The sequence below is a fragment of the Oncorhynchus mykiss genome, chromosome 21 (genome assembly GCF_013265735.2).
Source record: "Oncorhynchus mykiss isolate Arlee chromosome 21, USDA_OmykA_1.1, whole genome shotgun sequence".
Lineage (NCBI taxonomy): Eukaryota > Metazoa > Chordata > Actinopteri > Salmoniformes > Salmonidae > Oncorhynchus > Oncorhynchus mykiss.
The window spans coordinates 1,679,691-1,702,748 of record NC_048585.1 but is presented as its reverse complement, the minus strand read 5'-3'; the positions used below and the strand labels follow the sequence as shown (position 1 = coordinate 1,702,748).

The 23,058-nt window shown below is 48.3% G+C and overlaps 1 protein-coding gene across 3 annotated transcripts in view; it reads right to left on the bottom strand.

The window, feature by feature from the left end:
- The window catches only part of LOC110499743 (CCR4-NOT transcription complex subunit 2), an 80,713-nt gene extending 66,906 nt beyond the window's left edge, over positions 1 to 13,807 (bottom strand). The window contains exon 1 of one of the 3 annotated variants that reach the window (XM_036956584.1): positions 13,484 to 13,807. In XM_036956584.1, coding sequence (XP_036812479.1) covers positions 13,484 to 13,717 — 234 coding nt within the window. In that variant the 5' untranslated portion in view covers positions 13,718 to 13,807. Of the gene's footprint in view, positions 1 to 13,142; positions 13,361 to 13,483 lie in introns of those variants that run through there. The other 2 variants (XM_036956583.1, XM_036956585.1) reach the window with 2 other exon arrangements.
- Between the last annotated feature and the right edge of the window lie 9,251 nt (positions 13,808 to 23,058).

The following is a 23,058-nucleotide window of genomic DNA, read 5'->3' as shown; positions in this document are numbered from 1 at the left end:
GCTAGATCACTGGGAAACATGACTTCCTCTCATCATACCCTGCTCTTTCAGGGCTAGATCACTGGGAAACATGACGACTTCCTCTCATCATACCCTGCTCTTTCAGGGCTAGATCACTGGGAAACATGACTTCCTCTCATCATACCCTGCTCTTTCAGGGCTAGATCACTGGGAAACATGACTTCTTCTTATCATACCATGCTCTTTCAGGGCTAGATCACTGGGAAACATGACGACTTCCTCTCATCATACCCTGCTCTTTCAGGGCTAGATCACTGGGAAACATGACGACTTCCTCTCATCATACCCTGCTCGTTCAGGGCTAGATCACTGGGAAACATGACTTCCTCTCATCATACCCTGCTCTTTCAGGGCTAGATCACTGGGAAACAAGACTTCCTCTCATCATACCCTGCTCTTTCAGGGCTAGATCCCTGGGAAACATGACTTCCTCTCATCATACCCTGCTCTTTCAGGGCTAGATCACTGGGAAACAAGACTTCCTCTCATCATACCCTGCTCTATCAGGGCTAGATCACTGGGAAACATGACTTCCTCGTCATACCCTGCTCTTTCAGGGCTAGATCACTGGGAAACATGACTTCCTCTCATCATACCCTGCTCTATCAGGGCTAGATCACTGGGAAACATGACTTCCTCTCATCATACCCTGCTCTTTCAGGGCCAGATCACTGGGAAACATGACTTCCTCTCATCATACCCTGCTCTTTCAGGGCCAGATCACTGGGAAACATGACTTCCTCTCATCATACCCTGCTCTTTCAGGGCTAGATCACTGGGAAACATGACTTCCTCTCATCATACCCTGCTCTATCAGGGCTAGATCCCTGGGAAACATGACTTCCTCTCATCATACCCTGCTCTTTCAGGGCTAGATCACTGAGGAACATGACTTCCTCTCATCATACCCTGCTCTATCAGGGCTAGATCACTGGGAAACATGACGACTTCCTGCTTCTTATTGATCCCTTTCAGAACACCAGTATGCAGCTCACAGGAGGCTGGTGGTGCCTTCATTAGGGAGGACGGCTCATAGTAACAGCTGGAACAGAATAAACGGAAAGGTATGAAACTCATGAGCTCATGGAATGCATGTGTCTGATACCATTCCATTCACTCTATTCCAGCCATTATTATGAGCCATCCTCCCCTCAGCAGCCTCCTGTGCTGCAGCCAGAGTTATAGAGCTGGCAGGGTGGCATTGTGATGTTCTGCAAACCCATTCAGACAGCTGGGTTTCCTCCCTCCTACTCAGCAGCAGTAGTTTAACCGCCGTGCCCCAGCGCCCACCTAACAGCTCTGGAGCCAGGTGCAGCACTCAAGTCCATTACCTCCACTCCAGGCAGGGCTCACACCTTCCCACTGGGACGCCATTTTGGATCTAATTCTCACCAGTCACCTATCCAGCTGGTGGCTGCAGGCTCTAATCTAGTGGGCATCAGCGGCACAGTCCCATTACCTCCACTCCAGGCAGGGCCCACACCTTCCCACTGGGACGCCATTTTGGATCTAATTCTCACCAGTCACCTATCCAGCTGGTGGCTGCAGGCTCTAATCTAGTGGGCATCAGCGGCACAGTCCCATTACCTCCACTCCAGGCAGGGCCAGAACCTTCTCCACTGGGCCTCCATTTTGGATCTCCTTTCCTCTCCTACCCATCTGGCTATTTGAGGCTCTAGTCTAGTGGGTATCAATGGCACAGCTTGACAGAGGAGGGGATACAGGGGTTAATAAACAGAGTCAGACTACAACTCAGACTAGTAGTACAGCTATAAAATCTTAATTCTGTTAGAGGCCAGCCAACACAGTTAGACACACCGAGCGTGCAGATGTAGGTTAAGTGGTGGTTTTCATGTGCAGCTCTGGAAAGCAACAACATGCAATAGAACCCCATCCGTTCATAAAGTGTCTGCAGTCTAGAAGAGATGCATATGTGATGTGTCAATGGGAGACAGTGAGGTGACCTATAGACCACCTGACTATAGTCTAGTAGTAGAGGTATAGACCACCTGACTGTAGTCTAGTAGTAGAGGTATAGACCACCTGACTGTAGTCTAGTAGTAGAGGTATAGACCACCTGACTGTAGTCTAGTAGTAGACGTATAGACCACCTGACTATAGTCTAGTAGTAGAGGTATAGACCACCTGACTGTAGTCTAATAGAGGTATAGACCACCTGACTGTAGTCTAGTAGTAGAGGTATAGACCACCTGACTGTAGTCTAGTAGTAGAGGAGGTATAGACCACCTGACTGTAGTCTAGTAGTAGAGGAGGTATAGACCACCTGACTGTAGTCTAGTAGTAGAGGAGGTATAGACCACCTGACTGTAGTCTAGTAGTAGAGGAGGTATAGACCACCTGACTGTAGTCTAGTAGTAGAGGAGGTATAGACCACCTGACTGTAGTCTAGTAGTAGAGGAGGTATAGACCACCTGACTGTAGTCTAGTAGTAGAGGAGGTATAGACCACCTGACTGTAGTCTAGTAGTAGAGGAGGTATAGACCACCTGACTGTAGTCTAGTAGTAGAGGAGGTATAGACCACCTGACTGTAGTCTAGTAGTAGAGGAGGTATAGACCACCTGACTGTAGTCTAGTAGTAGAGGAGGTATAGACCACCTGACTGTAGTCTAGTAGTAGAGGAGGTATAGACCACCTGACTGTAGTCTAGTAGTAGAGGAGGTATAGACCACCTGACTGTAGTCTAGTAGTAGAGGTATAGACCACCTGACTGTAGTCTAGTAGTAGAGGTATAGACCACCTGACTGTAGTCTAGTAGTAGAGGTATAGACCACCTGACTGTAGTCTAGTAGTAGAGGTATAGACCACCTGACTGTAGTCTAGTAGTAGAGGTATAGACCACCTGACTGTAGTCTAGTAGTAGAGGTATAGACCACCTGACTGTAGTCTAGTAGTAGAGGTATAGACCACCTGACTGTAGTCTAGTAGTAGAGGTATAGACCACCTGACTGTAGTCTAGTAGTAGAGGTATAGACCACCTGACTGTAGTCTAGTAGTAGAGGTATAGACCACCTGACTGTAGTCTAGTAGTAGAGGTATAGACCACCTGACTGTAGTCTAGTAGTAGAGGTATAGACCACCTGACTGTAGTCTAGTAGTAGAGGTATAGACCACCTGACTGTAGTCTAGTAGTAGAGGTATAGACCACCTGACTGTAGTCTAGTAGTAGAGGTATAGACCACCTGACTGTAGTCTAGTAGTAGAGGTATAGACCACCTGACTGTAGTCTAGTAGTAGAGGTATAGACCACCTGACTGTAGTCTAGTAGTAGAGGTATAGACCACCTGACTGTAGTCTAGTAGTAGAGGTATAGACCACCTGACTGTAGTCTAGTAGTAGAGGTATAGACCACCTGACTGTAGTCTAGTAGTAGAGGTATAGACCACCTGACTGTAGTCTAGTAGTAGAGGTATAGACCACCTGACTGTAGTCTAGTAGTAGAGGTATAGACCACCTGACTGTAGTCTAGTAGTAGAGGTATAGACCACCTGACTGTAGTCTAGTAGTAGAGGTATAGACCACCTGACTGTAGTCTAGTAGTAGAGGTATAGACCACCTGACTGTAGTCTAGTAGTAGAGGTATAGACCACCTGACTGTAGTCTAGTAGTAGAGGTATAGACCACCTGACTGTAGTCTAGTAGTAGAGGTATAGACCACCTGACTGTAGTCTAGTAGTAGAGGTATAGACCACCTGACTAGTCTAGTAGTAGAAGTGACCTATAAGACCAGCTGTTGTACAAAACCTAAAATGTCATGTTTTTGTGATAAACAATGAATGCCCTGAAGGTTAGATTATTTAAGCTCACTATCTGAGTGACTAGTTAAGACTAAACCATCTCTTAGTAAATGATCAGAACAGAGTTGGTTTGTAATAGAAAGTCAACGTAGTGGAGGATACATGCACTAAGAGATATCTGACCTTGATCTTCACATTAAGAGAGGACTGACATGTCAGTGTCACTCATTAACTTGCTGACCTGATAAGAGCTACTCTCTGCTTCCGGGCAACATAGTTTATCACGTCCCAAATTCTGCAAGGCCTTGGACGGGCACCGTTACTTCTTGACAAGATCGACCGAGCTGTGTAGCATCCTGTCCAAACCCAGCCACAGTAAGTCTACTTAGCAATCCCAAATGGCAACCTGGCAAGCTTGTGGGCTCTGGTTAAAAAGTAGTGCACTACATACGGAATAGGGTGCATTTGGGGATACCGTCGGCGTATCAGCTAAGGAAGCAGATTAACGAGATTCTGTGAGAAGCTAGCCAATCAGTATCTGTACTGCATTGAATACTAATGTGACCCATTTCTCATGTGTTTTTCCCGACTAAAATGGGCTTAGCCCAACCAGTTCCTCTGTTACGCCTCAGATGGATACGAGATCACAACAGAAGGATTAGTCACAAATAAAAGAGAAAACGACGCAGTAGCCAGCCTAGTTACATCATGTTAATGACATCATTTCCTTGGTACATTTTGATCTGGACAGAAATAAAAATCGTCAAGACGGGGGAAATGAGGCGGCTCCTCGTCAAGACGGGGGGAAATGAGGCGGCTCCTCGTCAAGACGGGGCGAAATGAGGCGGCTCCTCGTCAAGACGGGGGGAAATGAGGCCGCTCCTCGTCAAGACGGGGGGAAATGAGGCCGCTCCTCGTCAAGACGGGGGGGAAATGAGGCCGCTCCTCGTCAAGACGGGGGGGAAATGAGGCCGCTCCTCGTCGAGACGGGGGGGAAATGAGGCGGCTCCTCGTCGAGACGGGCGGGAAATGAGGCGGCTCCTCGTCGAGACGTGGGGAAATGAGGCGGCTCCTCGTCGAGACGTGGGGAAATGAGGCGGCTCCTCGTCGAGACGTGGGGAAATGAGGCGGCTCCTCGTCGAGACGTGGGGAAATGAGGCGGCTCCTCGCCAAGACGGGGGGAAATGAGGCGGCTCCTCGTCATGACGTGGGGAAATGAGGCCGCTCCTCGTCAAGACGGGGGGGAAATGAGGCCGCTCCTCGTCAAGACGGGGGGGAAATGAGGTTGCTCCTCGTCAAGACGGGGGGAAATGAGGCCCCTCCTCGTCAAGACGGGGGGGAAATGAGGCCCCTCGTCAAGACGGGGGGAAATGAGGCCGCTCCTTGTCAAGACGGGGGGAATTGAGGCCGCTCCTCGTCAAGACGGGGGAAATGAGGCCGCTCCTCGGCAAGACGGGGGGAAATGAGGCCGCTCCTCGTCAAGACGGGGGGGAAATGAGGCCGCTCCTCGTCAAGACAGGGGGAAATGAGGCGGCTCCTCATCGAGACGGGGAGAAATGAGGCGGCATATGTGCCCACAGTAGCATGAAGTACAGGCCATCTGTGCTGCTACCCATGTTACATACTGCTGTACCCAGGCAGCGCCCTGCTCCACTGGATCCACAAAGACAGCACTGCCATGGGCAGAACTCATCCCAGGTGGGCTCTTCAGTCAGACTATTCGTTTCCCAAACAGGACAGACCTCCAGCAGTGTGAATGTACAATACTGGAACTCCAGGCTCTCCTAGGTGTGTCCAACAACACATATCCCTATAGATAGACTGGCCCTACCTACGACAGACCAGTCTGTCACCATTTCCATTCAAGCTGGTTGCAGAACAACAGTTGAGTGTTAAAAACAAACAGGACCAAAGAGACTGAACACATTCAGCCTACAGAATGACATGGTCATAACATAAGGGTTGTTAGGATGACGACAGACACACTGGTTATAGGAGAGGAAATCTGACCCACTCTGTCCTTCTCTGGGGAGCTACAGATTACACAAACACAGAGAGACAGAGGGAGACCGAGACAGAGGGAGACCGAGACAGAGGGAGACCGAGACAGAGGGAGACACCAAGAGAGGGAGACACCAAGAGAGGGAGATGAGTGAGACAGAGAGGAGAAGAGGAGAGAGAGTAGAAGAGAGCGTGGTCACTTCAACAGTGCAGCCAACTGGATTGTAAGGACAGCCTCCAGCTCAACATATGGAAATGAACCTACTGTACACAGGCTCAACAAGGACCCTGGTACCCAATATGGAAATGAACCTACTGTACACAGGCTCAACAACAAGTAGCCTGGTACCCAATATGGAAATGAACCTACTGTACACAGGCTCAACAACAAGTAGCCTGGTACCCAATATGGAAATGAACCTACTGTACACAAGCTCAACAAGGACCCTGGTACCCAATATGGAAATGAACCTACTGTACACAGGCTCAACAACAAGTAGCCTGGTACCCAATATGGAAATGAACCTACTGTACACAGGCTCAACAACAAGTAGCCTGGTACCCAATATGGAAATTAACCTACTGTACACAAGCTCAACAAGGACCCTGGTACCCAATATGGAAATTAACCTACTGTACACAGGCTCAACAAGGACCCCGGTACCCAATATGGAAATGAACCTACTGTACACAGGCTCAACAAGGACCCTGGTACCCAATATGGAAATGAACCTACTGTACCACAAGCTCAACAAGGACCCTGGTACCCAATATGGAAATGAACCTACTGTACCACAAGCTCAACAAGGACCCTGGTACCCAATATGGAAATGAACCTACTGTACCACAAGCTCAACAAGGACCCTGGTACCCAATATGGAAATGAACCTACTGTACCACAAGCTCAACAAGTAGCCCGGTACCAAAACATAACTAATATTGTTATAGTCAAGGACAGTCAGTATTTGGTGCTGTAACTGAGAGCTCAGAGGTGCCACATTCATGGCTGTGTTTTTGTTATGATTGTTTGTGGACAGATTTTAGTATCTGGGTCTGGGTCAGGGGACCACAGGGGCCCAGCAGAGCAGAGGAGAGGTGTAAGTAACAGCTGTAACACAGTGGGGGGGAATCAGAAGTAGTCCCCATCCCAGAGAGAATGAACAGAGACTAGATCAGGGCCATGTAACTGGGAAGGACAGGGCACTGAGCAGTCACCTAACCTCTGCCTGTCTTCCTGGGAACATCCCCCTATTCCCTAGCCAACTAGTTTAGACCAACCCCATATGACTCCGGTAAAGAAACTAGTGCACTTTATAGGGAGTCATTTGGGACACAGAATATGTCTGACCTGCCTGAACTTCTCTACAAATTAACAGGCTAGATCAAGTCCCAGGCCCTCCATATGGGAAGTTAACGACCCCTGAACTAAAGAATAGTGCAACACATCACGTGAAACCCATTCATTAATAACAAATGAGTTATTCAGTCTCCAGACGACGTGGTCAGATATCCCTCCTCTGTAACAAGGCTGGCTAGACTAAAAAGGAGTCCTCTGGGCAAGCTGCCTTCTGGCAACAGATAAACCACCATGGGAGTATTCATCAAGACCTCAGAGACTTCCAGAGGGGTTTTAGAGAGAGTAGTTAAAGACAGGGAAGAGTAGTGTGGACAGGGACTTCCAGAGGGGGTTTTAGAGAGAGTAGTTAAGACAGGAAAGGCAGTAGGGTGGACATCTCTATTGTCAAGAGATAGAAACAGAAGAACAAAGCAATGCATTGGTCACTACACCAAAGAAATAGCATCTCATTCTAGTAGGGTTGTAACGAATACCAGCACCGTGACAAAACAATGCCTGGTCTTCCACAGCAAAAAGAACACCAATCAGAAACCCAAGGTGATTCTGGGTGACACCATAACGGCTGCTCGTCACGGGGAGGCGGGTAGCCTTACGGTTAAGAGCGTTGGGCCAGTAACAGAAAGGTCTCTGGTTTGAATCCTCGAGCCGGCAAGGTGGACAAATCTGCCGTTCTGTCATTGAGCAGGGCAGTTACCCTCAACAACAACTGCTCCCACGGGCAGCGATGACGTGGATTTAGGCTGCCTGTCCAGACGTGCCCTGTCCTGACGTGCCCTGCTCTGTCCTGCCGTGCCCTGCTCTGTCCTGCCGTGCCCTGCTCTGTCCTGCCGTGCCCTGCTCTGTCCTGCCCTGACGTGCCCTGCTCTGTCCTGCCCTGACGTGCCCTGCTCTGTCCTGTCCTGACGTGCCCTGCTCTGTCCTGTCCTGACGTGCCCTGCTCTGTCCTGTCCTGACGTGCCCTGCTCTGTCCTGTCCTGACGTGCCCTGCTCTGTCCTGTCGTGCTCTGCCCTGACGTGCCTTGCTCTGCCCTGACGTGACGTGCCCTGCTCTGTCCTGCCCTGTCCTGACGTGCCCTGCTCTGTCCTGCCGTGCCCTGCTCTGCTGTCCTGCCGTGCCCTGTTCTGTCCTGTCCAGACGTGCCCTGTCCAGACGTGCCCTGTCCAGACGTGCCCTGTCCAGACGTGCCCTGTCCAGACGTGCCCTGTCCAGACATGCCCTGCTCTGTCCTGCCGTGCCCTGCTCTGTCCTGACGTGCCCTGCCCTGACGTGCCCTGCTCTGTCCTGCCCTGACGTGCCCTGCTCTGTCCTGCCCTGACGTGCCCTGCTCTGCCCTGACGTGCCCTGCTCTGTCCTGCCCTGACGTGCCCTGCTCTGTCCTGTCCTGACGTGCCCTGCTCTGCCCTGACGTGCCCTGCTCTGTCCTGTCCTGTCGTGCTCTGTCCTGACGTGCCCTGCTCTGTCCTGCCCTGACGTGCCCTGCTCTGTCCTGTCCAGACGTGCCCTGCCCTGCCCTGTCCAGACGTGCCCTGCCCTGCTCTGTCCTGCCGTGCCCTGCTCTGTCCTGACGTGCCCTGCTCTGTCCTGACGTGCCCTGCTCTGCTCTGTCCTGACGTGCCCTGCTCTGTCCTGACGTGCCCTGCTCTGTCCTGACGTGCCCTGCTCTGTCCTGACGTGCCCTGCTCTGTCCTGACGTGCCCTGCTCTGTCCTGACGTGCCCTGCTCTGTCCTGACGTGCCCTGCTCTGTCCTGACGTGCCCTGCTCTGTCCTGACGTGCCCTGCTCTGTCCTGACGTGCCCTGCTCTGTCCTGACGTGCCCTGCTCTGTCCTGACGTGCCCTGCTCTGTCCTGACGTGCCCTGCTCTGTCCTGACGTGCCCTGCTCTGTCCTGACGTGCCCTGCTCTGTCCTGACGTGCCCTGCTCTGTCCTGACGTGCCCTGCTCTGTCCTGACGTGCCCTGCTCTGTCCTGACGTGCCCTGCTCTGTGTCTCATTGACACTGATGACTATGACACCTATATACAGGGTCTGGTAAAAATGCCCCATTTGGCTTTGTGACAGGAGGCCATTCCTTCGGTCAGGGTTCACTGAAGCACAGCTCCTGCCAGGGAGGCAGCTCAAGACACGCGCCGCCGGTTGATTGACACACTAACAATGGTAGTGTACTGTACAACCCTTGTTCATGGCTCTGCACAGAGGTAATGGGGATGCTGCTACAACAAGCTACACTATTCAGTATTCAGTTGTAGTGCTCTTTCCTGGTTGGTGTTGATTAGGAGCCCTGTGACTTAATATTTTCTGGTAATATATATTTGGTTTTACATCCAGCCCCAAGAGGTGGATGAAGGTACACATGAACAAAAGCGTGTGGACACCTGCAGGTCGAACATCTCATTCCCATCGCTGCTAAAACAGTCTCGACTCTTCTGGGAAGGCTTTCCGCTAGATGTCAGGCCCTGATGTTGGGTGATTAGGCCTAGCCTCCAGTCGACGGTCCAATTCATCCCAAAGGTGTTCAGTGGGGTTGAGGTCAGGGCTCTGTGCAGGACAGTCAAGTTCTTCCACAATCTCAACAAAGCATTTCTTTGGGCCTTCCCCAAATTGTTGCCACAATGTTGGAAGCACAGAATCGTCTAGAATGTCATTGCATAATGTAGTGTTAAGATTTCCTTTCACTGGAACTAATGGGTCAAGCCCGAACCATGAAAAACAGCCCCAAATCATTATTCCTCCTCCACCAAACTTTACAGCGGGCACTATGCAGTCGGCAAGGTAGCGCTCCGCTGGCATCAGTGTTAAACAAAACAAAATATATCTGTTTGAGATTCTTCAAAGAAGCCAACCTTTGCATTGACAGCTTTGGAAACTCTTGGCATTCTCTCAACCAGCTTAACCTGGAATGATTTTCCAACAGTGTTGAAGGAGTTCCCACATATTCTGAGCACTTGTTGGCTGCTTTTCCTTCCCTCTGCGGTCCAACTCATCCCAAACCATCTCAATTGGGTTGAGGTTGGAAAAGGTTGGAAGGGGTTGGAAAATTGTGGAGGCCAGGTCATCTGCACTCCATCACTCTCCTTCTTGGTCAAATAGCCCTTAGACTGCCTGGCGATGTCTTGGGTCATTGTCCTGTTTAAATCTCAAAATTTGGATTAATCAGACCAAAGGACAGATTTCCACCGGTCTAATGTCCATTACTCATGTTTCTTGGCCAAAGCAAGTCTCTTCTTCTTATTGGTGTACTTTTAGTAGTGTTTTCTTTGCAGCAATTCAACCATGAAGGCCTGATTCACACCGTCGCCTCTGAACAGTTGATGTTGAGATGTGTTCTCTTTGCTTATTTGAGCTGTTCTTTTACCAAATAGGGCCATCTTCTGTGTACCCCCCAACCTTGTCACAACACAACTGATTGGCTCAAACGCATTAAGGAAAGAAATTCCACAAATTAATTTTTAGCAAGGTACACCTGTTAATTGAAATGTATTCCAGGTGACTACCTCATGAAGCTGGTTAAGAGAATGCCAAGTGTGCACAAAGCTGTCATCAAGGCAAAGGGTGGCTACTTTGATTTGTTTAACACTTTTTTGGTTACCACATGATTCCATGTGTTATTTCATAGTTTTGATGTCTTCACTACTATTCTACAATGTAGAAAATAGTAAACATAAAGAAAAACCCTTGAATAAGTAGGTGTCCAAACGTTTGACTGGTTCTGTATACATTTTTGAATACGGCTGTAACGTAACAAAATGTGGAAAAAGTCCAGGGGTCTGAATACTTTGAATGCACCGTATATCTAAACAAATATGCTTAATCCTCCACCGCCCATCCCACAGCAGCACCTCCACCCACCCCACAGCAGCACCTCCACCCCCCCCCCACAGCAGCACCTCCACCCCCCACAAAGCAGCCCCAACAGCAGGACCCACCCACCCCACAGCAGCACCTCCACCCCACAGCAGCACCTCCACCCCCCCACAGCAGCACCTCCATCCCCCCACCCACCCACCCAACAGCAGCTCCCACAGCAGCACCTCTACCCCCTCACCCCCCCCCCCCCCACAGCAGCACCTCCACCCCCCCACAGCAGCACCTCCACCCCCGCCACATCAGCACCTCCACCCCCGCCACATCAGCCCCAACAGCAGCCCCCACCCCCCACAGCAGCACCTCCACCCCCCCCCCCCCACAGCAGCACCTCCACCCCCCCCACAGCAGCAGCACCTCCACCCCCCCCCACAGCAGCACCTCCACCCCCGCCACAGCAGCACCTCCACCCCCCCCACAGCAGCCCCAACAGCAGCCCCCCCCCCCCCCCCACAGCAGCACCTCCACCCCCCCCCCCCACAGCAGCACCTCCACCCCCCCCCCCCACAGCAGCACCTCCACCCCCGCCACAGCAGCCCCCCCCCCCACAGCAGCACCTCCACCCCCCCACAGCAGCACCTCCACCCCCGCCACAGCAGCACCTCCACCCCCCCCACAGCAGCCCCAACAGCAGCCCCCCCCCCCCCCCACAGCAGCACCTCCACCCCCCCCCCCCCCCCCCACAGCAGCACCTCCACCCCCGCCACAGCAGCCCCCCCACAGCAGCACCTCCACCCCCCCCCCCCCCCCACAGCAGCACCTCCATTAAAAGAGATTAAGCCACTCCTCACGCCAAATCAAAAATAAACAGTAAGCGGACAGGCCAAGCAGAACAACAAACAAACAGCCTACTTTAGATAAGGTTGAATTGATTAACGAGGGAAGAAAAAAAAAGACTTTTTTTTTATTTTTTTAAACGCATTCCTGTCATAAAAGACGATCTTCCAAAGGGGCAATGATGGAAGCAGTAGTTCATCAGAGAAACAAAGACCCCAAAAAAATATTGTTGAATCCTTTTAGGCATGAATCATTTAATTCAACCCTTATCTAAAAACATGTATTATTTTGTCATTACCGATAACACTGAGGAAATCAGACAGCATCACCGGAGGTCAGGGGCCGTGTAAACATCACATCAATCACCATTCTGATTGCTGTCAGTCTTCAATTTGCTAAATTACAGATTCAGACTGACTCAAACAACCCAAATTCATAACAAACAGAGTGTTCATTGGAATATGAATGCATTAAATGCATTAAATCCACAGCTGGACATCCTGGACAAAAACACAGAGTTGGGCTGAAGAAAAGTTTGCTCATTTAGAGTAGGTATATTCTTCCCAATAGCTATTTCATTTCAGTCAACACCTCCAAATCACCACCTGCAACCAATACCTTTCCCTGAGTGTCAATGCAGATAAATAGCTGGTAGATCTTGTAACAGAGAGTCATGAGTCTTTGTCCTTTAGCTACACGGTCATGTAATACCACAAGATGTGTAGCTACTCATCTCTCTTCAGACCAAGAACAGCATAGGCTAATGTTTTGTACTCAGATTGTAGAGACTACTGGATGAACTGACGGGATATCATGATATTATCGAGTAGGTATTGTGTGTGTTGAGTAGCTAACGACGTGGCTTGGAAGTTGCCTTAAATAGCTACTGTGTTGTCAAAGTACCAGCAGGCTACTGTGGCTATCAACTCATGCAACTAGTCAGGTGTAACTGGCAAACATTCAATGGACCACGATGAGTTTAGGCTGACGTTTGATTTACATTCCCCTCGAACTGGACAACTAGGAAGAAGTAGTGAATTCACTGGTTAGATAAAGTTGGATGAATAAACACTTCGGTTGTTAAGTTATATGGATTAGCAAAAGTCGGCTAACTAGAAACACTGGAACTAAATTAGACATAAAAATCATACGAGGTACCGTTAGCTGAACACAACCAAAACATCATGATAAGCGACAATAACTACATGTATAGGCCAGATATGTGTGGATGTTTGAACAGTGAACATTGTAAAGGTTAGCTGCTTGCTAAGCAGAGATAACATAGCAGGCTAACAAGCTAACCAAAATACGCGCTAGTTGGTTTGACTTGAATAGCTCATTGAAAACTGTTACTTAGCCATCTATACCTGTAATGAAAATGCCCTCCATAAAAACAGGAGAAATCAGCTGGCTTGTAAGACATCAGTAGGACTCAATGTTCAAACCTTGGGATAACTATTTGACTACAGCAGAGGGGGAGGGCTGCTGTGCGGACTGGGCCTGCAATGTCTTGGTTCTCTGTCGCTCTCAATTTGTACAGACAAAAACGATAACGCCAAAGGTCGGATTACACCTCGACCACTGGCCCAATTTCCCCCAAACCGGGGTCGCTGGGTGCCAAAATAATACCGGTTTGACATGCAACGCTTCCCTGGTGGAGCATCGTGGATATTTTTAAAGGAAAAAACAGAGGGGAAAAAAAACTCACCGCATTAATTTCTCTTCTCCTCGCAGATCCAAGATGGCTGTGTACTCTAAAATCGAGGATGCTGGGTATACAGCCTTTACCCTCTGACCCTGCCTCAACCTCCAAAGGCATCTCCTGTAGCTGTTGCCGTGTTGGGCGGGTGCTCTTTCTGCGACTGTTGCCACCGAAGAATCGTCTCCCTCGCTTCATGTTTCTCTCTAAACAGACCGCGAAACATCTTCCGTGACCGAGCATGATCTATATAGACATTGAAGACGTGAATTGTGACGTGGCCTATGAAATGGCATTAGAAATATGACACATTAAATGTAAATAATTGTTTTCATCCCCCCCCCCATCTCCCTTTCATCACAGAACCTCACTGTTTTGTCATTTGTTGCAGACAAAATTATACACATGTAAGTGAACAATTTAATAGTTTGCTCATTGGAATTCATGCTCAGTTGCAGGGGTCATGGGCTAAAAAGTGATGATGATTGTGATGATGATATGGAGACACTGCCCCAATCAATCACATTTTGAAATATAGTTTAATATTATATTGAAGTGATATGACTAACTTTAATGTGCAAGATGCCCAACCATGTTGTATGTATTGTCTGTTTGCTTTGACAGACAGCCACCATTTTCCTCACCATTCAGTGTTTATCCTCCTTTTAATCTGACCGTTTTCAGGTTATAAATAAAAGACAATGCTCTTTTGAGGCAACAAGAGATGTTAATAGACGAGCCAGTGTTATTACCGCTCCGGCTCACTCACTCATAGCTCAACCTCTTCTGCACAGAACATTACATATACCGCAACACAATTATTTCATTCAATCTTCTTCGTCTGCTTTTATGGGAAATACAAGGTCACGGTAAATATTGCACGATGAATCTCACATATGTTTCAATGTAATATGGAGATCCGTTGCGTTTCTACATGTGCAGTGTCATTCATTGATTTATGGCTCAATTAATTTTTTATACACAAAAGATGGAGGGAGATACCTGGTGGTTGCTGTTCGTGCTTCTGTTGACTTCCCCCTGTTGGTAAGGAAGTGAACTACTACAGATCTGTTCTTTCAGCGTACTGACCGTACGTACAGTTACTGTAGCATCAGCATACCCTGGGCAATGAATATCAGACAGTTGCCCACTTTCAATTCACTTTGCATCATTCATTCACACCTCTTGCATGTTTAGGCCAACATCTTTGTTCCCTGGGTGGAACTAGAGTCTTTATCTAATTTAATTAATCTGTCCTTTGTGTTGTTGTTGTTTGTCAATGGTCAGGTCGTCTGTTGATGTTACCCAGACTATGCTTCGGTTGACCTATACCTTTCTGTTTGGGCAGCTCTACAATAGCTAGATATCCTCTGTTCTGCTCCAGACCAAGACAGGTCTCAATGGGCCAGTGACAGGAGCGGTAAGGGACTGACTGACGCTCGTCCAGGTGTGTATAATGCATTCTGCCAGAGCCAACCCATTCAGCATGAAGGAAACGTGAGCATGATGAGAACCTGCCACCTGGTTCCAACGGTCACCTAGAAGCAACTGTCACTGGTCGCGTTCCCTTGCTCAGACGTTGCATGCATCAACCAATGGTTGCGTGCCACGTCATCGACTGCGCTGTCGGGCACCAGATGGCAATAACATATTAGGTGATAGGTAAAATATCTATCCAGGCGGTGTGTAAGATCCAGGCGGTGTGTAAGATCTGGCTTCAGCAACATCTGAGTATGGGTACGTGAACATTGTCTTAAAAAACAAATATGGCCACTCAGAGCAGACAGTGGAGCAGGGTAATTAACTAAATATGACTAATGATTCCATTCTACAAGGCTGAATGAACACAGTTATTAATTCATGTATTATTATTTTTTAAACATGGCTGTGTTGGCTTGAACTCTTGAAGTGGTGGCTTCCACTGTGAGGAGAGAGAGAGAGAGAGAGATGGAGGGAGGGAGGGAGGGAGAGAGAGAGAGGGAGGGAGGGAGGAATGGAGAGAGGGAGGGAGGGAGGAATGGAGAGAGGGAGGGAGGGAGGAATGGGTGTTGGGTAGAAGGTAGAGCAGCCGAGCTATCCGTCTGATTAGCGAACTGTCAGTCACAAGCTTGCCCTGTGCCATGTTTCCAAACCTATCACATTGAACGCAGCTTAGAGAGAGACAGCAACCACTGTGAGAAAATAAACCCACGCTAATTGTCTTGAAGTTAAGATGAGGTGCAGCAAATTCATCCATAATGGAGGAAATGAAGTTGACACACGACTACGGGCTTGGGGTTTTCTAAAAAAAAATAATTTTCTTTGGTTCTGTATAAGAGCCAGTTTATAAGGTAATGGGTTCCAAACAGAGGACATTTGTCACAACAAACTAAAACTTTACAAAAATATAAAACTGTATCAGACCCCCTTTGACTTCTTCCACATTTTGTTAGGTTACAGCCTTATTTTAAAATGTATTAAATAGTTTATCCCCCCTCATCAATCTACACACATTACCCCATAATTACAAAGCAAAAAAAAAAAAAAAAAAAAAACATTTTTTGCAAATTTCTTTATATAAAAAAGAAGAATAGTAAGAATTAGTAATTAGTAAGAATTCAGACCCTTTACTCAGTACTTTGTTGAAACACCTTTGGCAGCGATTACAGCCTCAAGTCTTCTTGGGTATGACGCTACAAGCTTGGCACACCTGTATTTGGGGAGTTCTTCCCATTCTTCTCTGCAGATCCTCTCAAGCTCTGTTAGGTTGGATGGGGAGCTTCGCTGCACAGCTATCTTCAGGTCTCTCCAGAGATGTTCAATCGGGTTCAAGTCCGGGCTCTGGCTGGGCCACTTAAGGGCATTCAGAGACTTGTCCCGAAGCCACTCCTGCGCTGTCTTGGCTGTGGGCTTAGGGTCGTTGTCCTGTTGGAAGGTGAACCTTCGCCTCAGTCTGAGGTCCTGAGCGCTTTGGAGCAGGTTTTCATCAAGGATCTCACTGTATTGTGCTCCATTCATCTTTACCTCGATCCTGACTAGTCTCCCAGTCCCTGACACTGAAAAACATCCCAACAGCATGTTGCTGCCACCACTATGCTTCACCGTAGGGATGGTGCTAGGTTTCCTCCAGACATGACGCTTGGCATTCAGGCCAAAGAGTTCAATCTTGGTTTCATCAGACCAGAGAATCTTGTTTCTCATGGTCTGAGAGTCCTTAGGTGCCTTTTGGAAAACTCCAAGCAGGAGGTCATGTGTATTTTACAGAGGAGTGGCTTCAGTCTGGCCTCTCTACCATAAAGGCCTGATTGGTGGAGTGCTGCAGAGATGGTTGTCCTTCTGGAAGGTTCTCCCATCTCCACAGAGGAACTCTAGATCTCTGTCAGAGTGACCATCGGGTCCTTGGTCACCTCCTTGACCAAGGCCCTTCTCCCCCATTTGCGGCCAGCTTTAGGAAGAGTCTAGGTGGTTCCAAACGTCCTCCATTTAAGAATGATGGAGGCCACTGTGTTCTCGGTGAACTTCAATGCTGCAGAAATGTGGTGGACTCCAATCGAGTTGTGGAAACATCTCAAGGATGATAAATGGAAACAGGATGCACCTGAGCTCAATTTCGAGTCTCATAGCAAAGAGTCAGAATAAGGTGTTTTTTTATTTATTTTTATACATTTGCACACAAAAAAATGAACAATCTGTTTTCTCTATGTCATTATGGTGTATTGTGATGTCATTGTGGTGTATTGTGATGTCATTGTGGTGTATTGTGATGTCATTGTGGTGTATTGTGATGTCATTGTGGTGTCATTGTGGTGTATTGTGATGTCATTGTGGTGTATTGTGATGTCATTGTGGTGTATTGTGTGTACATTACTGAGGATGTTTTATTTTATTTAATCCATATTAGAATAAGGCTGTAACGTAACAAAATGTGGAAAAAGGGAAGGGTCTGAATGCTTTCCGAAGGCAATGTATATCAGTATAGTGGCAAAGTAAGAAATACCGGAGAGAGAGCATATAGATATCCAAAATATTCTTTGTGACTTTCTTTTTTATCAATGCAGTACAGAATGTTAAAAGAAGCAGCGTTCAGCAGGACTTGTGAATTACATAGTCCTGTGTCCCACAGTGGTACATGGAAGTGGAACCGATGAACTGTCACACGCATCCTCCCAGACTGCACTCCTATTCTACTTCCTCTTCCTCTCATCTCTGCCACTTCTTATTCTTCTTCTTCGTCTTGTTACTGTTGCCTTTTCCAACAGTCTGAATAGGGAGACAGTAGATGTGCATCGGGATGTTCTTGTAATAGCTGGTTACAACAGGCCTGGCAAAACATAGAGAGTCAGCATGGTGTAAATACAGTAAAACAGCATCTGTAGAAGAGACTGTACTACCAGGTATCAACAGGTTACCAGTAGGTTATCTCTGGGAGGAGACTGTACTACCAGGTATCAACAGGTTACCAGTAGGTTATCTCTGGGAGGAGACTGTACTACCAGGTATCAACAGGTTACCAGTAGGTTATCTCTGGGAGGAGACTGTACTAACAGGTATCAACAGGTTACCAGTAGGTTATCTCTGGGAGGAGACTGTACTACCAGGCATCAACAGGTTACCAGTAGGTTATCTCCTTTGGGAGGAGACTGTACTACCAGGTATCAACAGGTTACCAGTAGGTTATCTCTGGGAGGAGACTGTACTACCAGGTATCAACAGGTTACCAGTAGGTTATCTCTGGGAGGAGACTGTACTACCAGGCATCAACAGGTTACCAGTAGGTTATCTCCTTTGGGAGGAGACTGTACTACCAGGTATCAACAGGTTACCAGTAGGTTATCTCCTTTGGGAGGAGACTGTACTACCAGGTATCAACAGGTTACCAGTAGGTTATCTCCTTTGGGAGGAGACTGTACTACCAGGTATCAACAGGTTACCAGTAGGTTATCTCCTTTGGGAGGAGACTGTACTACCAGGTATCAACAGGTTACCAGTAGGTTATCTCCTTTGGGAGGAGACTGTACTACCAGGCATCAACAGGTTACCAGTAGGTTATCTCCTTTGGGAGGAGACTGTACTACCAGGTATCAACAGGTTACCAGTAGGTTATCTCCTTTGGGAGGAGACTGTACTACCAGGTATCAACAGGTTACCAGTAGGTTATCTCCTTTGGGAGGAGACTGTACTACCAGGTATCAACAGGTTACCAGTAGGTTATCTCCTTTGGGAGGAGACTGTACTACCAGGCATCAACAGGTTACCAGTAGGTTATCTCCTTTGGGAGGAGACTGTACTACCAGGTATCAACAGGTTACCAGTAGGTTATCTCCTTTGGGAGGAGACTGTACTACCAGGTATCAACAGGTTACCAGTAGGTTATCTCCTTTGGGAGGAGACTGTACTACCAGGTATCAACAGGTTACCAGTAGGTTATCTCCTTTGGGAGGAGACTGTACTACCAGGTATCAACAGGTTACCAGTAGGTTATCTCCTTTGGGAGGAGACTGTACTACCAGGTATCAACAGGTTACCAGTAGGTTATCTCCTTTGGGAGGAGAGTGTACTACCAGACATCAACAGGTTACCAGTAGGTTATCTCCTTTGGGAGGAGACTGTACTACCAGGTATCAACAGGTTACCAGTAGGTTATCTCCTTTGGGAGGAGACTGTACTACCAGGCATCAACAGGTTACCAGTAGGTTATCTCCTTTGGGAGGAGACTGTACTACCAGGTATCAACAGGTTACCAGTAGGTTATCTCCTTTGGGAGGATTAATGTAGTATATGTCCTTGATAGCCTTTCACTATCTCATAAATTCATACTACAGTATCATATCTGGAGAGAAACATTTTTATATTGTAAAGTCTGTGGTACGTACTTTTTGAGGCGCTGGTTGAGCTGGAGGAAGCACAGTGTCCTCCAGCGTAGCCTGTTGTCCTCCTGTCGCAGAACGTTCAGCTCTCTCTGTCTCGCCACCTCCCTGCGAAGACGGTCTATCAGCTCCTCCTCCATACGCGCCAGCTGCACAGCAGAGAACCCAGGGAGACTCCTTTTAGTATCCACATCACTGCTTTAGTTAACCACAGGGAGTTATAGCTGTGGCTCTTCTGTGTGTTGACTGCAAGGTGATTCTGCATAGATAAATCCACCAAGACGGATTTTGCCAAAAGGGTACATTACAAACTGAATGGACTTGTAGCATTCAGAAGCACTATCCTCCTCCTGATCTCAGGACAAAAACTTGTCAACCGACATGTATCCCACCCAAACACACAGAAGCACTATCCTCACGTATCCCACCCAAACACACAGAAACACTATCCTCACGTATCCCACCCAAACACACAGAAGCACTATCCTCAAGTATCCCACCCAAACACACAAGAAGCACTATCCTCATGTATCCCACCCAAACACACATAAGTGACAACCCTCGCTGCTCACTCACACAAAAAGCCATCTGTTCCAGCTTGAGGACGACTTATCGACAGCGTAAAGGAACTCATTCTCCATCTCCGGTGGGCTGCGGTCCAGACACCATTTCAGACAGAACATCTTAATGGGATTCTGGCTCGGGCCTTGAGTTTCCAATCTGCTTCATTCTCACCTAACAACCCTCCAACTGGGCAACAACATCGTGGTCATTTCAGCCAGCACGGCGCCCATCATTTCAGCCAGCACGGAGCCCATCATTTCAGCCAGCACGGAGCCCATCATTTCAGCCAACACGAAGCCCATCATTTCAGCCAGCACGGAGCCCATCATTTCAGCCAGCACGGAACCCATCATTTCAGCCAGCACGGTGCCCAGAGGCTTTATGACTGCAGTTGTGAATGAACAGAGACAAACTCTCTGAAACAAGATGTTATGAGTATCTTCTGTTGTGGTTAAACACAAACAATACTGTATGTTGGGGACATCATATTGCATTGGTAAAGGATTCCCAGCCACGGTCCAATGAGGCAGATTAAATCTAATGATGTATTTTAGTGTATTTATTTACCTCTTCTCTCTGTCGCTATCAGTCAGATAACAACCCTGTAAGATGGCTGAGATAAGACATGATGATGACAGTCAGTACAGCCTCTATAGCGTTATCTCCTCTCACAGTCAGTACAGCCTCTATAGCGTTATCCTCTCTCACAGTCAGTACAGCCTCTATAGCGTTATACATTCTCTATAGCGTTATCCCCTCACAGTCAGTACAGCCTCTATAGCGTTATCCCCTCTCACAGTCAGTACAGCCTCTATAGCGTTATCCCCTCTCAGTCAGTACAGCCTCTATAGCGTTATCCCCTCTCACAGTCAGTACAGCCTCTATAGCGTTATCCTCTCTCACAGTCAGTACAGCCTCTATAGCGTTATCCCCTCAAAGTCAGCACAGCCTCTATAGCGTTATCCCCTCTCACAGTCAGTACAGCCTCTATAGCGTTATCCCCTCTCACAGTCAGTACAGCCTCTATAGCGTTATCCCCTCTCACAGTCAGTACAGCCTCTATAGCGTTATCCCCTCACAGTCAGTACAGCCTCTATAGCGTTATCCCCTCTCACAGTCAGTACAGCCTCTATAGCGTTATCCCCTCTCACAGTCAGTACAGCCTCTATAGCGTTATCCCCTCACAGTCAGTATAGCCTCTATAGCGTTATCCTCTCACAGTCAGTACAGCCTCTATAGCGTTATCCTCTCACAGTCAGTACAGCCTCTATAGCGTTATGCTATCACAGTCACACTCTGCTGTGATCTGATAGCTGTGAAGATGTCACCACCGCTGCAAGACAACTAACCGACTGCTGATCCCATCTCATCTCTCTCTCTCTCTCGCACACACACACACACTGCTAGCCCCATCTCATCTCTCTCTCTCTCTCACACACACACACACACACTGCTGATCCCATCTCATCTCTCTCTCACACACACACACACACACACACACACACACACACACACATCAGTCAACTGTGTGATATTCAATATGAGTGTTTCTCTCTCTCCACCCACCCGGGGGCAAGCATCTTCTGAGGTAGACTCCATGACTACCTTTCCCACAAGTCCTAGAGGCAAAATAGAAGACGTTGTAGTTCCTACCACATGTACTGTACCTCCTCAAGTAGATGCTTGTTGTCCTCCACTTTCCTCTGGTGTTCCTGGATGGGGAGCTCCTGGAGGGGGAGCTCCCGGAGGGGGAGCTTGGCTGGGTCTCCCCTCTCTTTGCTTTGAGTAGCAGGGTTGATGGGAGGGAAAATACATGGCCTGTAAAAGGAGAACGGGGGGGACATTAGATGATGCTCCTTTTTCTAACACATTCTTAAATATATTACTTTCCAGAACATTTAAAACTCCAGACGTGATTTTCATAAGCGTTTCGTTCCACTGACAGCAGGTTTTCTAAGTGAGCAAACGGCACGTTGACAAAGTGAATGATGGCGCAGCAGCAGTCCACATACAGTGTAACCGTGAAGTCTCCCATTTACCAATGTCTTCCTCTCTCGTTGCTTCCTTCCCTGCCTGCTGTTAACCAATCAGTTGTCTTTACTGTACATTGAGCCTTGCCACTGTAACGTATCCCTGCTCCTGAAGGAGAGGTTGTGGTTCGGTCCTGCATCGCCGTGGAAAATCTGAGTAATCATCATTATTCAGGTCAGTAGCCAAGAGCCCTTCAGTTAAGAGAGGAGAGGCCTGATAGAGGTGTTGGCTTGCCTGGGTCTGTATCACAGCACACACACACACACACACACACACACACACACACACACACACACACACACACACACACACACACACACACACACACACACACACACACACACACACACACACACACACACACACACACACAGGTTGTCTTCGGGAGCTTATTTTACAGGTTTGCCTCAATGTGATCATGATGGAACACTAAGTGTTGGGTTACTGGATGGAAACGACACCAAGACATGAGATCGATAGCACCTTGACGTGGCCCACCCCTGTCTCTCTCTTATTAGAGCCCACCCTGTCTCTCTCTCTCTCTCTCACTAGAGCCCACCCTGTCTCTCTCTCTCACTAGAGCCCACCCTGTCTCTCTCTCTCTCACTAGAGCCCACCCTGTCTCTCTCTCTCACTAGAGCCCACCCTGTCTCTCTCTCTCTCACTAGAGCCCACCCTGTCTCTCTCTCACTAGAGCCCACCCTGTCTCTCTCTCTCTCACCTAGAGCCCACCCTGTCTCTCTCTCTCACCTAGAGCCCACCCAGAGATAGCGACAGAGAGAGAGAGAGAAAGAGAGCGAGAGAAGGAAAAAAGAGAGCCAGAGAGAATGAGCGAGAGCAAGAGAGAGAGACCAAAAGAAAGAAAGAAAGAAAGAGCGCGAGAGAAGGAAAAAGAGAGAGGGAGAGAAAGAGAGAGAAGGAAAAAGAGAGAGGGAGAGAATGAGAGCGAGAGAATGAGAAAGAGAGGGAAAAAGAAAGCGCGAGAGAGGAGTCACCTGAAACCCTCACCTTTCTGCTGCTGAATGTGAGAGGTAAAGACGTCTTAATGTCCGGTCCACTAGCGCCTGTCAAATAAAAGACAGAAGGGGATTATTCCTAAGTAACATCCCAGTTTACTGCAGCAGAACAAGAGCCAGACACCTA